The sequence below is a fragment of the Rhinatrema bivittatum genome, chromosome 3 (assembly GCF_901001135.1).
Source record: "Rhinatrema bivittatum chromosome 3, aRhiBiv1.1, whole genome shotgun sequence".
Taxonomy (NCBI): domain Eukaryota; kingdom Metazoa; phylum Chordata; class Amphibia; order Gymnophiona; family Rhinatrematidae; genus Rhinatrema; species Rhinatrema bivittatum.
In genome coordinates this window covers 195,057,481-195,073,536 of record NC_042617.1, presented here as the reverse complement: position 1 = coordinate 195,073,536, position 16,056 = coordinate 195,057,481, and the positions used below count along the sequence as shown (strand labels likewise).

Here is a 16,056-nt window from a genome sequence, read left to right as displayed (position 1 = left end):
CCCTAATTGAAATATTGCATGGCACCCCCAGGCACCTCGCCTGGGGATGTGCTAGGAAAGCGGGCGCTGGATACTCAGCGCTTGCTTTCAGCGTTCTTTTTTTTTGCATCGGCTCCAGTGTGGGCAGAGTGCACCCAGACTTTACTGAGGATTTTTAAATCAAAACTTTTGTCCATAAATTCGCTTTGCAAAAAATCGCAGGGCATCGGCAGAGTATGCACATGAATGACCTTGTTCAAAGTTGTACGTGCTCCAAGCAGAGCGTAACTCGGGCAGGGTAATTTACACTCACACTTTTTAAAATTAAAAAACTGTACGCAGAAGTGCTGACTCCACCACAACTCCGCCCGCTGGAACGCCTCTCTCGGGTGTGCACAAATTACGTTGATACTTTTACGTGCACACATCCCCGGGTTATTTTAGTACAACCATTTATATGCATAAAACTGGCTTAGTTTTAAGCACAAGCTTTGAAAATTAACCTCTACAGGTGCATTTTGGTTGTTAAGATGAATAATATTTTGTTTCTGCTACTGAAAAAAAATTTCGGTAGGATTTCTCATCCTCTGCAATACATCTTGCCTTTAAGTACAAGAAACCTGCAGGATCTTATTTTTCTAAATTCTATCTACTGACTTATGCACACACTAATGGAAATGTCTTCTACATCTAGAGCCTCTGATTTTTTTTTTTATCTACCTGGTAGCCAATTCCCTGTTATCTAATTATATCGTGATCACTCCCTCTTTCTTACTTTCCTACCCTCTACAAAGACCTATAAATAAGGAAAACATACTATCCAATGGAATGGTCATGCAGTCAAAATGCACATTAATGCTGTCAATAAAGAAAAAAAAAACCTGCCAGGGCTTAAACATTCCATGCATGCTTTGGTCACCAGAATGGAAAAAAAAAATGTCCCCAAAAAACAAAAAGGTGAACGAAACGGTGAGGTGAGACAGAATGACCACGTCCACTGAATGCACGGGCATTGCCATTTCCCAGAGATTGCAGCAGCCAAGAAATACTACTTCCTTCCGGTCGGATATTCTTTCCAAGGTTGGGGAGAATGGCAGCTTTCTGCAGTGTTAAACAGGGAACTTTGTAACAGAAATGAACCAGTCTGGAAGTCTCACATGAGGCTATCCACTCCCCACACTCCCATTGTTAATTTTCTCATGTAATTTCATGATGGCATTTGACAATGGGCTCACTTAGGGCTTTACTAGGTGTGAAAAATGCTCTCCTGGCTATAAGAAAACACCAGCCAGGAAGAGCACGTCTTGTTCCTCAGTTGGTGTCTTATTCAGAGATAGGGGAAAGAGGGTTATTGTTTGGCTGTCCAAGCACAGCTTCAGAATCGATATGGAGTTGGGAAAAAAAAAAAAAAAAAGCAAAACATAGCAGGCCGGAGCTGGCAGGGCACGTGAAAACATGTGAGCGCTTCATTAAAAGGAAAAAAAAATAGTTTCTTACAGTCTGTGTCCTTGGCGCACACACACGAACCAGGAAAAATCTATTGAAGTGATAGCCGTGTTTGAACCAACCCAAATAACTTCATTTACATGTGTTAAGTAATGCGGGGGAGGTCGTGCAGACTAGTTGCTAGAGCAATGAATTATGTGGCAGGAGGGCTTCCCGAAACCTTTTGAGCTTGGATTCTGCCCTGCGACTGACTCGGTGTAAAACAAGGCCACATCTCACTTCTGGAGTCTTAGGGATCCAGCAAAGCTTTGTCCCAGTTTTCACACTGGGACAAAAAGACTGAGAGATTTATCAGTGGGAATAACGCTACAAAACTGGAACAATTCCACCAGTGAGGAACCCGCTTTAATAAATGCCCCTTTTATCTCGCTGGGTCTCAGTTTACGCTGCTGTACTTGGGTAATAATAATACTAATCACAACATTTTTCTTTCTCTCTTCAAAAATGTCCACAAGGATCAGGCGTCAGCCTCTAGTCTCCATCACAGTGATGGCTGTGTGCGTGCGCTCTCCACAGTGGTGGCTGAGCTTATGTACCTGAAATGTTGAATTAGAGCATGCAGGTGTGTGTGTGTGGGGATCTAGATGGGATAAAAGGTGCTATAAAAACACAAATTACGATTATTGTTATGGACAGCCTGTGCCCCGATACCGAGAAAACCAGGCTAACCCCATTGCCACCCTTAAATACTGTTAAGTGACCTTGAGAAAATGAAGTGTAATTATTCTTGAGAATGTCAGATTTGCTAAACCTCATGTTATAAAAACAAAGGTCGCCTAACATCACTGTGAAGCAATCCGATGTCCTTTCGCTATCAGATTGCTTCTCTTAGCAAGTCGGGATATTTTTTTTAAGCTAAGTGTTCTGCGTGGAATGAAACCACTGCTGGAAGCCATTGACTTCAGAACAGTGGTCCAGGCTTCTGTTATACTGCTTCTGGATTACTGCAGTGCTATTTATGCAGGCTTTCCAGGAACCACTATCAGGGCAAAGCAGCTTCTGCAGAACTCAGCGGGCCGCTTAATATTGGGAAAAAGCAGGAGTGATCTTATTACTCCTGTATTGGCCGACCTTCATTGGCTCACCATTGTGTAATATTTAAAATCACAATGTCAGTCCACAAACTACTTAGACTCGATTCTCTACCTTGGGCTAATGCCCTATTACAAGTCTATAACCCAATGCGATTATTATTACGGTCTTTTCAGAGAAGCCTCCATGACGTCAGCTCTGTGAGACAAGCTCAACCAGCTGACCCACGAGAATCGTCTTTCTTGGTCACTGCTCCTACCATCTGGAATTCTGTCCCAGAAACTTTCCGCCTGATGGACTGCTCGAAAATATTTAAATCAATGTTAAAAACATGTTTATTCAAACAGGTATTCAGCTAAGGAAACTGAACTTTGATGCAATCTAAGACTTGGTTCGTGGGCAGATTTCAGCTTTATTGTTGCTTTTGTTTGTAGATTATTATGTGTGTGTGATTTAGTAACTCACTTAGGTATTTAAGAGATAAAAAAAAATGGATGAGTCACACCTGCCCATATTCTGATATTGAATGTTTTAATATGATCCTTAAACACTCAACGATCTTAGGCTAAAACATGTTGGGTTTTTTTAGGCTGAAAGGAAAAATAAAAACGTTTTCCTGATGAATTAATCTTTATACAAAGCAGCAAAGGACTTGATGATAAAGTGCCAAGAAAAATGAAATAATCTTATCAGTACTTTCACAGGGGAATAAAAAAAAGCCTACACCCCATATCCAGTTTTATATTTAAGAGAATACTAAACATCATCTCTTGGCAAATGAGGTTGGGAGGAAAAGAAAGGCACAAAAAGAAATGAAATCCTTAACGGGAGGGACCGGAATGAAGTAATAATCTTTGACTGCAACCTTGTGGGAAATGAAAGGCCACTTTTCGGAAGGCTCCGTGACTCACGGATTTCTGGTGAATTCTTAAGAAAACCCTTTTTGTGCAGCGATCCACCGTGGCAGCCCACTTCCTTTCGGTCTGCTCCTCCTCCTCCAGCAGGCACTGCCTCAGATCCTGTTTCTCGGCCTTGGTCAGGGTCCTATCAGCGACCGGGCGCACCAGTTGCGACAGGTTCAGGTGACTGCAGAGGCTGCGCTCCACCACATAAGTGATGTTGAAGTCACTGATGGACGTGCGGCCCCGGATCCTTTTGCTGGGGAAGCCGCAGCCTCCGCCTTTGGCTTTCTGTGGAAACGGTTGATGGTCGCTGGTTGGCCCTCCTTTCCTGGTAGGGCGCTGGCAAAGAAAAGCTCTGGAACAGGAGTAGTTAGAATCTATTTTTTTCAATCTGATCTGCTTTCGGATGCTTTGGAGCTCTTCCAAGGAGACCAGGAGATGGTGGTGCTTGTGTTTGTTGCTGCCATAAAAACAAATGCGCTCTGTACTTACCCCATGGCTCATTGAGCTCAGGCCTTTCTTCATCTCCCCATCAGTCAAAGAGCGAGAAACCTTCTGAGTCCTCTCCTCTTCTGGGTTAGAGAAAAATAATCCCATCTTCTTCGGAGGCTTGATAAGGCCCCGGTTGTCGGATTTGCTGAAAGTCTTAATCAGCTTCCTGTTGGCATTCCAGGTGTCCAGGCTAGTAGACGAAGGGGACACGGTGAGTGAGTCTGGATCCTCTCCCAGCTGCTTCTCAGAAGAATCATCAAAGTAAAAGGTCTTCTTGTGAACTCCAGAGTAAAGTGCAGATTTGTCATCTGCTATAGGTGGGCTGTCAACAGTGTGCTCGTCCATTCCTGCAGGAGAAGAAAAGCATTCATCAAGTGTCTTGCCTTATAGTTACAGCCACATTTAGTTAAAGACTAATCTGTCTTCTCATTTGATCTTATTTTATGAATAGCAGCAGCAAAAATCTCATCCATGTCAAGGGAAGAATCTGGCCTATCTAGCAATCCTGTCAGATATGTACACAGAGTTCTATTCTGCTGGACATTATCTTTTCTATATTATTAACTAGACATAGAAGTTCTACATCTTAACATCTAAGCTACCTACAATCATAGGGGGTAATTTTCGAAAGGATTTATACGTTTAAAACTGGGTTTAACATGTGTCAATGCACTTTTGAAAACTGAAATGATAGGACGTTACATTTACACGTGTAACTCCTTTGAAAACTATCTCCCCTGGCTGGAATGGCATCTAATTTTGCCAATCAGGGGCATAGGGAGGGTTAGAAGATAACAAGGAATGTTCCAGAGATGGGAGGTTCAGGGGGAGTAGTCGTCACGTAGGAGTGACAGCAGGGCCCATCCCCGTAGTTCAGTAGGTTATTGGGGGGGGGGGGGGAAGGGGGGGAGCAAGTTCTGGAGAGTTCTTGGATTTGGGGAATAAGATATGAAGGAGCTGCATAGACACAGCTAAAGGGTCGTGCTCAGTCTGGGCTCCATTGGTACCACAGGAGATGAGTATTCTCTCCTATAGGTTACAAAGGAGAATCCAACCCTTAGACAACAGGGGGGAGAATTTTTGCTGGTAAAGCCTGCCCTTCATTCTCTTGGAAAGAGCCAGGGGCCTTTAGGGAGAATACCAATAGATTCCAGTGTTCTGAGTAACACTTAAGCTGCACAAGGTACTGATCTCCCTTATGGTGAGTTTTGGAATTAAAAAAAAACACGTTTTCCTGCTGTGATTTGGCAGCCTGGACTGTGTTTTTTTTTTTTTGCGTATCAGCCAAACTTTGATTTTTCTTCAGTAGACTATTTTCTTTTCGGAACACAAAACTTTCTGAAGTGCATCATTTCTTTTAGGAACGCGATCCCCCTTCAGAGCGCTACAGGTCTGTCCTGCCACGCACAGAATCTGCAGGTCCCCAACCCAGCAATGCGCGGGTCTGGGATCTGCAGGAATTGGAAATGTGATACTAATACTGTGGTTGTTCAATTTTTCCTCTTCCAAAAGCAAAGCCCTTGCCCGCTCACTCCTTCCTCCTCCACCTGCCTCTCTCTCTCTTTCAGGCCGATATACAGTGCGCTCCGATGGAGCGCACTGTTAACCTGTCCTTGGACGCGCTTTTTCCTTACCCCTTATTCAGTAAGGGGCGGAAAACGCGCATCCAACCCGCCGAACCTAATAGCGCCCTCAACGTGCAAATGCATGTTGATGGCCCTATTAGGTATTCGTGCGTGATTCAGAAAGTAAAATGTGCAGCCAAGCCGCACATTTTACTTTCAGAAATTAGCGCCTACCCAAAGGTAGGCGCTAATTTCTTCCGGCACCGGGAAAGTGCACAGAAAAGCAGTAAAAACTGCTTTTCTATGCACCCTCCGACTTAATATCATGGCAATATTAAGTCGGAGGTCCCGAAGAAAAAAAAAGTTAAAAAAAAAAATTGGAAGTCGGTCGGCGGCTGTCGGGTCGAAAACCGGACGCTCAATTTTGCCAGTGTCCGGTTTCCGAGCCCGTGGCTGTCAGCGGACTTTACTGAATCGGCCTGTTTATCCTTAAGACCCTTCTTCACTCGGTTACAAAGGGACAGAGGGGAAAATACAAAACTCAGCAAATGTAAGCCCTAGACTGAGGTTTTTTGATTTAATTTTTAACATTGTATCAGCCCTGCCAAGCAGGGGAATGAGACCTAATACTCCCTCTATTGAAAGCAGAATGTTTCTCTCTGAAACTTTTCCACCAGCCTGCAAGTACAGGGAAGTACTGGATGCATGAAGACCTGCTGCTTCCTATGCCATTTTATATTCACATACAATCACACTGGTTTCAGCAAACTATCGGCCCTTCTGGCCAATTTAAAAGACTACTAATAATTCAAAACCAGTTGGTTTCAAGATGCATTCAGAATACAAGGGAAAGCTGTTGTTGGTACCTGTGGGACATTTCCATTTCTAAAGGGTCAAGTAACATTTCCTTAGCCCTGGCTTTTAAAACACAGGCCTCACAGCCCTGGACATCAGCACCGACAGTGAAGAGAGGTGGTGTCAAAACTAAATCTAGAGCCGTTTGGCAATTCTAGCCAGGATAGCAGGGGCCGGCAGGACACGCGCTGACTGATTTCATCAGATTCACATTCATGGAGAGCAGTGGATACAGATCTCCGAGCAGCAGTTCAAATCCTTAATATACAGTATGTCCAAGTGAACTGAAATCCCTTCTTCTGACAAGCCTGTCCTTCCTTTTAAACGCAATTCACTGATGCTGATTTTAATCGTGATGCCAGCTTACTCACGCACACATTCATCAAAACTCTGCCGGGCTCCTCTTTCCCACTCCTTTTTTTTAATTTTTGCAAGTCACGGGAATGTTTCATAGCTTCTGAGGGGCGTGATTTATTAAGGCTTTTCTTCCCCTTCTGAGCCTGAATGAAAAGCCCTTAGTAACTCATGCCCAAACTACCTTGTAGAAAGGCCAGGCTGCATCATGGACTCACGGGCAGTACTAGCCTACGGGATTCTCCGCAGCTAGAAAAGCAAATCTTTAGCGCAGATGCTCGGGCACATTTTTTTAAGCCGAAGAAGCAGGTAAGTTTCGTTTACCTTCCGTGCTGGGTTTCTTCATTTCTTCTACCCGAATCAGTTTCTTTCGGACCCTGCGGGTGGAGTTCACCAGCTTGTGCAGCCTCTTGAACTTCACGGACTCCTCAGTTTCATCATCCGACTGCTCTCTCGACTGCAGAACAAAACACAAAAGTAAACAAAACGGCAGAACAGACAGGAGGTTAATAAAGAATTATTATCGTGGTGCACTCCTTGAAGCAAACCATGTCAGCTGTGACACGAAGCCAACCCTGCTGTCACGTTTCTGCTCATTATCTCAGTCCCCTCAGACTTGGTTTTTTTGCTGCCAATAATTCTTAAGCCCCGTAGTTTTAGATTACACCACACCATTTTTTTTTCTTCTGGTTCTGCAGACCCTTGAGGTCCTGAAGCCCCTTTTCGTGTATCCTCTCTTTCTTGTCTTCCATCCCCTCCTCTCTTTTGTTATGTAAATCATACGGGGGCTGCTCCTGCAGGGCCATTCATGCAGTAGTTTGGGTTAGTGACTGAGCACTCTGGCCTATCAGTAACTCGATGTTTACAACTCATCATCACAATGGCCTTCCAAAGGGCCACCCCTCCCTCTCCAAAACAAGTGTGGGTTTTTTTTTTTTAACTCCCTCCCATTTCGCAAATCCCCTGCCCCCATCCCCATCCCCAGACACACACACACACACACACACACACACACACACTTCCCCAATAAACAAAAGCCTCCTGGATGGGGCGAGAAATGTCCCTCCTTTTTCTGTCCCCGTTTAGCAGCTCACTTGGCACAGTTACAATATCCCCATCCCCCACCCCGACTTTCAGACTGCTCTTATGAAGACATTTCATACACTATAGTGCTAAAGTGAGACACAGCATTCCTGCTCCAGCGAGCAGGGGGAGAACGCTGACCTTTCCAAGCAGCACAACAGAGCATATTCCCCAACATCCGGCCCCCCCCCCCCACCCCTCAAACCACTTTTTTTTTTTTGTAAATTTCACTTTGCATCTGATTGAGTGCACTCAGCTACAGCTGCGCTCCCTCAAGAGCCAAACATCACTGACACGCAGATGCATTCCCCGGCAGCAATGGCACTAGCTGGAACAATCCTTTCCTTGTGAAGGAATTCATTCCAAAGCCGGCTCTCATGTCTTACATGCTACTTCCTCTGTTCTATATCCACTCAGAACGAAAAAAATTAAAGAATTTTTTTTTTCATAAACAATAAAGCCTTTACAGTACTGACACTACATGCAGTTGAGCAGATCCCCTGGCGGTACAGTGTGCTGTAGGCCTTTTGTAGTCTCTCTCAACGTGCAGAGATAGGGAACTCGGTATCAATTCAGCTTCCTGCTCAATAGCAATAGGGGCCACTTGAGCATTTCCCAAGAAAGGATGTCATTTTGTCCTGTCAAAAAGGAGGCGCTAGGGACGTGCTGGTGTCCCTAGCGCCACTTTTTACAACGGGCCCTCATTTGAATACTAAATCGCCCGCGACTTACTGTATCGGCCCGTTAGTTGGCTAACTTTGCCTTAGTTGGGTATTTTCAGTGGTTCAAGTATGCCACGGATAGTCTGGTATAAGTTTATCCGGCTAACTTTGCCAGATGCCCCCCTTCTGAATGTTGACCTCATATATATATATATATATATATATATATATTTATATATATATATATATATATATATATGACTTAGGTTCCACACTGGCTAAATTGTCCCTAGCTTTAGCCCTAGGCTACGATTCAGTAGTTTGCACACCATTCCCTGCAGGGGCCCGGATTGATCAGCCAGCTCCTTAAAAGCAGGCTCTGCATGAGAAGTGTGGTGTTTGGGTTGATTTATGAGTTGACGTTTCGGAGAGAAGGAGTTGTGTGTTCTGTTCCCCATTTTGCGCCCACACCCCCCCCCCCCTCCTCCAGCCTGATCAAGGGGAAGGGATTCTGCTCCGGCCAGGGACCCCCTCCCCCCTTGTCTTGAGGAGAGTGGAAGAGGAGTTTGTGGACCAGCTGTTTTATTTTTTTTCCTAAGAGTTTTGCTTTCTGGGGTGCCTGCTCCTGCTTAAGGAGGATTTTCACCCCTGCCTTGGGTGATCAGAAGGTGCTGCGATTCCCTGATGCTCAGCTAAGGAGGGACAGCAGTGATCTCACAAAGAAGAGAGAAGTGTTTTGGCAGAGAGTTTTGTTCCTGTGTTTTTGGGAGAAATTCTTTTGCCTCCAGTTCCTGGCCCACTGAGGAGGAGGAGGAGAGATTTTGAACATTTTGTTGAGACTTTCTAACATCAGAAGTCCAAGTATATCATCAGAGGGAGAAAGAGTGATAAGGGGATCCATGTCCCCACTGGGAACCCACCTTCTAACATCTGGAGGGTTAGGTTTTGCCTAATGCCTGCCACCTTAGGGGCACTGTTGCAGCCTTGAACTGTTTATTTTTGTGAGAAGACCAATTGGAGAGTTTTGTTATGAATTGGACTTCAAGATATTTGATTGCAGTAAGTTATTGTTGAACACCCCCACCAGAGAGTGTCCAGCGTCCTCACTAAGAGTCAGTGGTGCCATAAAGCAAGGACACCCTAAGCGTGAGTACTGTGGAGAAAGAAAGCCTAAAGGGATTGAGAGACTATGTGTTGGTAGCCACCCCTGTGAGGCTAAGGCCCGGGAGGTTGAATCCTCTTCTCCACCAGAAAGAACAATGGCACCCTGGAGGCCAGTGGACAGCATTTGGTGTGAAAAAAGAGAACCAGGAGAAAGTGGTCCTGGGATAACTGTGTGCACCCCATATTCCCAGAGATCGCTGATGAGGAGGTTATATAGATAGATAGATCTATGACAGGAGCGGCAGCTGTCAGCGAGTTTGACAGCCAACGCTCAATTTTGCCGGCGTCAGTTCTCAAACCCGCTGACAGCCACGGGTTCAGAAACCGGATGCCGGCAAAATTGAGCGTCTGGTTTTCAACCCGCAAGCTGATTTAATTATTTTTCTTTTTAATTATTTTTTTACTTTTGGGACCTCCAACTTAATATTGCCATGATATTAAGTCGGAGGGTGCCGGCAGAAATGAATGCCTACCTTTGGGTAGGCGCTAATTTCTGAAAGTAAAATGTATGGCTTGGCTGCAACATTTTACTTACTGAATCGCGCAGGAATAACTAATAGGGCCATCAACATGCATTTGCATGTTGCGGGCGCTATTAGTTTCGGGGGGGTTGGCCACGCGCTTTTGACGCGCTATTACCCCTTACTGAATCAGGGGTAAAGCTAGCGCGTCGAACACGCACGTCCAAACGCGGGTTAACAGTGCTCTCCGCACTGTACTGTATTGGCCTGTAACTTAGCTGAATAACACTGAAATTTGACATTTATCCATGCAAGTGAGAGGAGATTGGGTGGGGCGGGGGAGAGAGAGAGAGCACATGTCTCTATAGAGACCAATATGTAATTTTACTATTTATACCACTGTAAGAGGGGGCACTTCTAACTCGGGATGGGGTTTGGGGGGGGGCAGTTTCACATACACAATAAGCGGTATGAACAGCAAAGTTGACATCACTGAAGATTTTCTGTTGTTTGGCGCGATGAATGGTACACGAGGAGTTGATTTGTACAATATACTCTCTACCTGTCATCGCTCCAAACAACAGAAAATCTTCAGTGATGTCAAATTTGCTGTTCGTACCTCTGACTGTGTATGTAAAACTGCCTCCCCCCCCCCCAACCTACTCCACCCACCCCGTTAAAAGTGCCCCTCTTATAGTGGTATAAGTAGTAAAGTTACATATTGGTCTCTACAGAGGTTCTCGCTCTCTCTCTCTCGTAACGCGCCTGAGGTGGATTAATCAGCATGCGATGTGAAAATTAGCGCTGGTGTGATAAATTTATCGCAGCTTCTGGAAATTACCAGTGCGATGCGGGAGCAGGGAAATTAGCCTAACCACACCCCCTTTGTTTTTTATCGCAGACGCTATTTTGGCATCTAGGCCTAAGTTGTCTGGAAAACTGACTCTGCCCTGGTATGCACCTGCCCCGGACTTATCCGGCTAACATTTTAGCTGGATAAAAAGTGAACAGGCTAAGTGCCGAGTGCTGAGCCTGGCCATTTATTGAAACGGCGTCATGTGTCTGGTTAAGTCTGAACTCCATGCTTCCATCACTGGCTCTCACCACAGATCTAAAGCAGAAAAAGGGACCAGGAAAGACAAGACTAGTATCTTTTTCAGTTTAAAGAGGAATGTGGCCAGACAAATGGCGCTGAACATGGACCTCCTATATTCACACATACACAAATCCTACGGTAAATATAAAAAACTGTGGAAGGCAGGAGAGTCAGTAAAGTCCATGGTTTCAAAAAAAAAAAAGTGGCAGAAAAAATCAAGACATCTCATACCACACTCAAAGACATTTGCTGTAGCCAAAAGGAAAGACTCTGACCTCCTTGTATATTTCACAGCTATGATTTAGTCGGTAAATTTCCATGCAGGATTTCTGGGAGAAAATTCACATTCCTGTTTAAACTCAGGAATATTTTTTTATTTATTATTTTTATATACCGGCATTCGATCGGTTTACATTCAGGTACTGTAGGTATTTCTCTATCCCCAGAGGGCTTACAATCTAAGGGGCAGATTTTATAAATCTGCGCACACGCGTACTTTTGTTCGCGCACCAGGCGAGAACAAGAGTATGCAGGATTTTAATGGATACGCGCGTAGCCGCGCGTATCCATTAAAATCCGGGGTCGGCGCGCACAAGGCTGCCCAAAATTGGCAGCCTGCGCGCGCCGAGCTGTGCAGCCTGCCTCGGCGGGAACTTTCCTTCCACCACCCCCCCCGCACCTTCCCTTCCCTTACCTAACCCACCCCCCCGGCCCTATCTAAACCCCCCCACTACCTTTGTGCGCGCCGGGCCGGCTGCCGCACTCCATGTTCCGGTCCGGGGGCTGGTCCGGAGGCCACGGCCACGACCCGGAAAGCCCCCCGGGTCGAAACCACGCCCGCGGTGCCGGCCCCCGAAATGCCGCGTCACTCCCGGCACGCCCCCGACACACAGCTCAATGCAAGCCCCGGGACTTAGGCTCGGCACTGCAGGGGGGGGTTTGGGGTAGGTTTTTGGGGGGTACGCTCGTACCCCTTTGAAAATCTACCCCTAAGGCTGTACCTGAGGTAATGGAGGGTAAAGTGATTTGCCCAAGGTCACAAGGAGTGACAGCGGGACTCAAACCCTGGTCTCCTGGTTTGTAGCCCACTGCTTTAACCACTAGGCTATTGCCTTGCCTTGCTTGCCCCATTTTTCTGCTTTAGATCCTGTTATGAGAATCAATGGGGGAAAGATGGCAGATTGAAGAGAGTGGTTTATAACAGGGTCGGCAGCATTGGCAATGATTGTGCTGCTCACAAGTTTCAAAAACTGTGATATCCCGAATGCTTTTCCAGGTGCTACCATGTGTCGGGTACAAGGCATGCACATCACAGTGAGATACTGCCACAGTGTTAGTTCAGTTATTTCAAATCGTTCAGTACGCTCGTTTACTAAAACCAGCAATCATCACTACACAAAAAAACACTTTGCTGAAAACCACACCAAAACAGAAATGGAGTAGTATGCACTAATCTCCTCAGTAACATGCTGAGTGTGTTCAATAGACAAATCAAAGACACTTCACAAATATAGACCAGAGAGTGGCATTTTAAGTGGCACTCAAGAAGTATGGTGAAGTTGAGTGGCTCCCTGAAACTATATTGCACTGACACAAAACATTATATGCATAAGCAGAGAAAATTGCCTTTAAATTAAAAAACTATACTCTCTTTAGTTCAGGGCTTGCTACACACCAAAGTAGGGTTTGTGCCTTTCTTGGCTGGGTCCCAGGCCCCCCTTGGAAGCTAATAGAAAGCTGCAATGTCCCTGCTGCATTTCCAGATAGGCCCCATGAACAATCGGAGGGCACCTGGCAGCACAGAAAAGAATCTTTAATATTACAGAGTTATTTTCTGTTTTAGCAGTATACACCAGTGAGAAGCATTACAACTTAGCACAATGTTTTGCTTCTGTGAAACTGAAATACTTCTTTGATTGGAAAAACACATGTTCATAGTATCTTCTGCATACATGAGAAGATACACAGTAGTGCACCTTCTGCATACACGAGAAGATACACAGTAGTGCACCTTTTGGAAAAAAAAAATCATTTCTCCCTCCAGATCCCAGCATTTCTGCCAGGGGACAGCATGGCAGAACAGAGGCTAAGTCCATAATCAAAACACATCAGCACTGTCCGAATTTTCAAGAAGGCTCATCGAATAACTGCACAGAGCAGCAGCTGCTACCCTTTAGAGAAACATGGAGTAACCTGAATGGATCAGCAGTTGCTACCATCAGAAGCTTGCTGGGCAGACTGGATGGACCATTTGGTCCTTTTCTGCCATCAATACTATGTTACTATGACCTGTATTTACTGCAAGCCACTTCTGTGCAGACGCAGCCACGAAAGATCAGCATCCTTTCTCACCTCCTGATCCCAACATTTTGGACAGTGATGAGCCCCCCAGAAAAGAAGCCTGTTTGACCCTCTAGGTCCGGGTTTGGAAAATCAGAAATCAGTCCAGGAACGATAAAGGAAGAGATATGTGCCATATCTATTCATCAAACAGAGGAGGTGTTTAAAAAAACATGATTGTGGGGAAGTGTAGTTTAAGCTCCAGCAAGAGCGTGGCATTGGGCATACAACAGTCTTGATTTAATAGCACAGAAAGACGAGATTCTGAAGATTTATGCCGAGCATGACTCTGCAATGGGAACGACTAAATGCAATGCATTAGGAGGGCGATTATCAAAGGCATTTCTGTGGGTAAAGCAGTGTTTTAGGTGCAGAAATGGGCTCTCTCCATGCATAATAATGCCACAGCATGCATTGCTTCACACACGGATAGGAGAGGCAGTCCCAGCAGGGGGTGGCGGTGCGGAGGAGTTCATACTTTCAAATGTAGTTTGCTAATTTGAAAAGTACACGCATGTATTTTCTTGGGAAAAGCTCTGATGCAAATTGCAGGTGCAGGTCTGTACGCATACTTTTTCCGACTCGGTTTTCAGATGGGAGCTTTTTTGGTTTTTTTTTAATTGGTGTAAAGTCTGTGCATAGTTTGAAAGTTGCCCTCTATAAGGGCTTCAGATTTTGGATGCGGACAATGTACTGTACGAGTAGTTCTGCCACTGTTGCAGGCAAGTCGTACGTGTGTCGCTGGGGCCTGTGTTTCATTTATTTACTTACATTTAGCACATGTCTTTTCATTGTAATGGAGAATGCCAAGTTGATTTTTTTTTTTAATTTACTTTCAGATTTTAGACTGCTCCTCCAAAAATAGGCTACAAAGTGCTGTACAACAATTTAAATAAGTAATCAACATAACACGATAACAAAAGAAAGACAACATAACTTAATTACATTTAAGACAAACATAATAAAATCCCTAGAAATAGGAAATTTAAAAACAGATTAAAATCCACAGGAAATACATCACGATATGAAATGACCCAAAGACAGCCATAAAATGCCGAGCTTTACGTAGTTTTCTACACGGCTTAATTTGTAGACAAAAAGGAAGTGGAACAGTGGAGCAGGGGATTGGGGGGAGCAGGGCCAGTGCTGGGCGTGAGCTGCATGAGGAGGCGGGGCAGGGCCAGATGTGAACTTCCCCCTCCCAAACACACACATACATATGCAAACCATGCTCTTCCTCCTCCTTATCCCAATGATCCTCCATCCCCAGCCTACTCCGTTCTTAACTCCCAGCCATCCTTTGCCCAGGTGCTCAAGCCGCCTACTGGATTAGGGAGCAGCAGGGCTGTTCTCTGTTCTGTCTGCTCCACCCTTACCCCCTCCTCTCTCATCTTCCTTGCAGGCTGCCTGGAAGAGAGGGACTGGAGTAGAAGACTCTTGCTGTTCTGCCTCTTAAATCTGAAAAAAAAAGTGAGGGAACTGCATTCCAGACCCTTCCCTCTCAAATTAAGCCCTGGTTTTTCTAAAAGTAGTTACATTTTTTATTACCTTAAGCTCCTGTGGGATTATCTTTGCAAATAAAATGGTCCTGCACAGGAAAAAGACTTCTTCATAGTATCTACCAATTTGATTTTACATGGGATTTAAGGAGAAGTTGTTGGAAAGACCGCAAGTTTCGCCTTGGCACATAATATTGTACCCGGGACAAGATACTGTGGAGCACAGTTATTTAAGGCTCAAAACCCAGAAGGATTATTCCACATTCTGTGCTTTAGCTAACTGGAAGCCAATGCAGAGTCTTAAGGATGGGTGAGTTATGGTCACAAGATCTTGTCCGTGAAACCAAGGGTGCTGCACTGTTTTGCACTACTTGCAGCCTACTAGGCTGATACTTTGGCAGACTATATACAGGGAATTATAGTACTCCAAGTCCATTGTAATTAGCACATGAACTACTGTAATTAGATCCTTTTCTCCTCAGGAATGGCTGCAAATTATGAATATTCTAGAAAAGAAAAAAAACCCCAGACTTTCACTACCCTACCAATTCCCAGTCCGCATGGGAATAAAAAATAATACTCCTGGTTTTCCCTATATTGGGCCCTTGCCGCTAAAATCTGTTTTTAAGAAAACCCTATAAGTTGTTACCTAACTACCCTCTGCTTTTGGGGGTCACTCTGATATGCACTGTGGCAGGTGTTTATCATAGGGATTTGTTTATCTCTTTAACAGGCCGATACAGTAAGGAGCGGTAGGAAGAGCTGCGTTAGTGCCGGGCGCACCCGCGGTTGCCACAGGCACAGTCCGGCTCACCTACCGCTCAATACTGTATTTAAATAGCTTGCAAATGCAAGCTGCGTCCAAGAAGCGTCCGTGAAGCGTTAGGCCCGCGCAACCCATTTTACTGTACAGAGCGCTATACAGTATCCTGGGTGCGCGGGCCTAACGCTTCAAGGACACGCTGGTATCTGTCATTTCAAATGACATTTGAAATGACAGGTACCAGGAAGTGGACGGTTTGAAATGACAGGTACCAGGAAGGTACCAGGAAGTGGACGGTTTGAA

General features: G+C 45.1%; 1 protein-coding gene across 6 annotated transcripts in view; it reads right to left on the bottom strand.

Annotated features, from left to right (window-relative positions):
- Nucleotides 1–16,056, bottom strand: part of SASH1 (SAM and SH3 domain containing 1) — a 590,251-nt gene that overhangs the window by 101,516 nt on the left and 472,679 nt on the right. For 5 of the 6 annotated variants that reach the window (XM_029594048.1, XM_029594045.1, XM_029594046.1 and 2 more), the window contains 2 exons: nucleotides 7,010–7,142; nucleotides 3,912–4,258 (listed from right to left, as the gene is read on the bottom strand). The exons of the other annotated variant lie outside the window; for it this stretch is intronic. In XM_029594048.1, coding sequence (XP_029449908.1) covers nucleotides 3,912–4,258; nucleotides 7,010–7,142 — 480 coding nt within the window. The remainder of the gene's footprint in view (nucleotides 1–3,911; nucleotides 4,259–7,009; nucleotides 7,143–16,056) is intronic. 6 annotated transcript variants of the gene reach the window in all.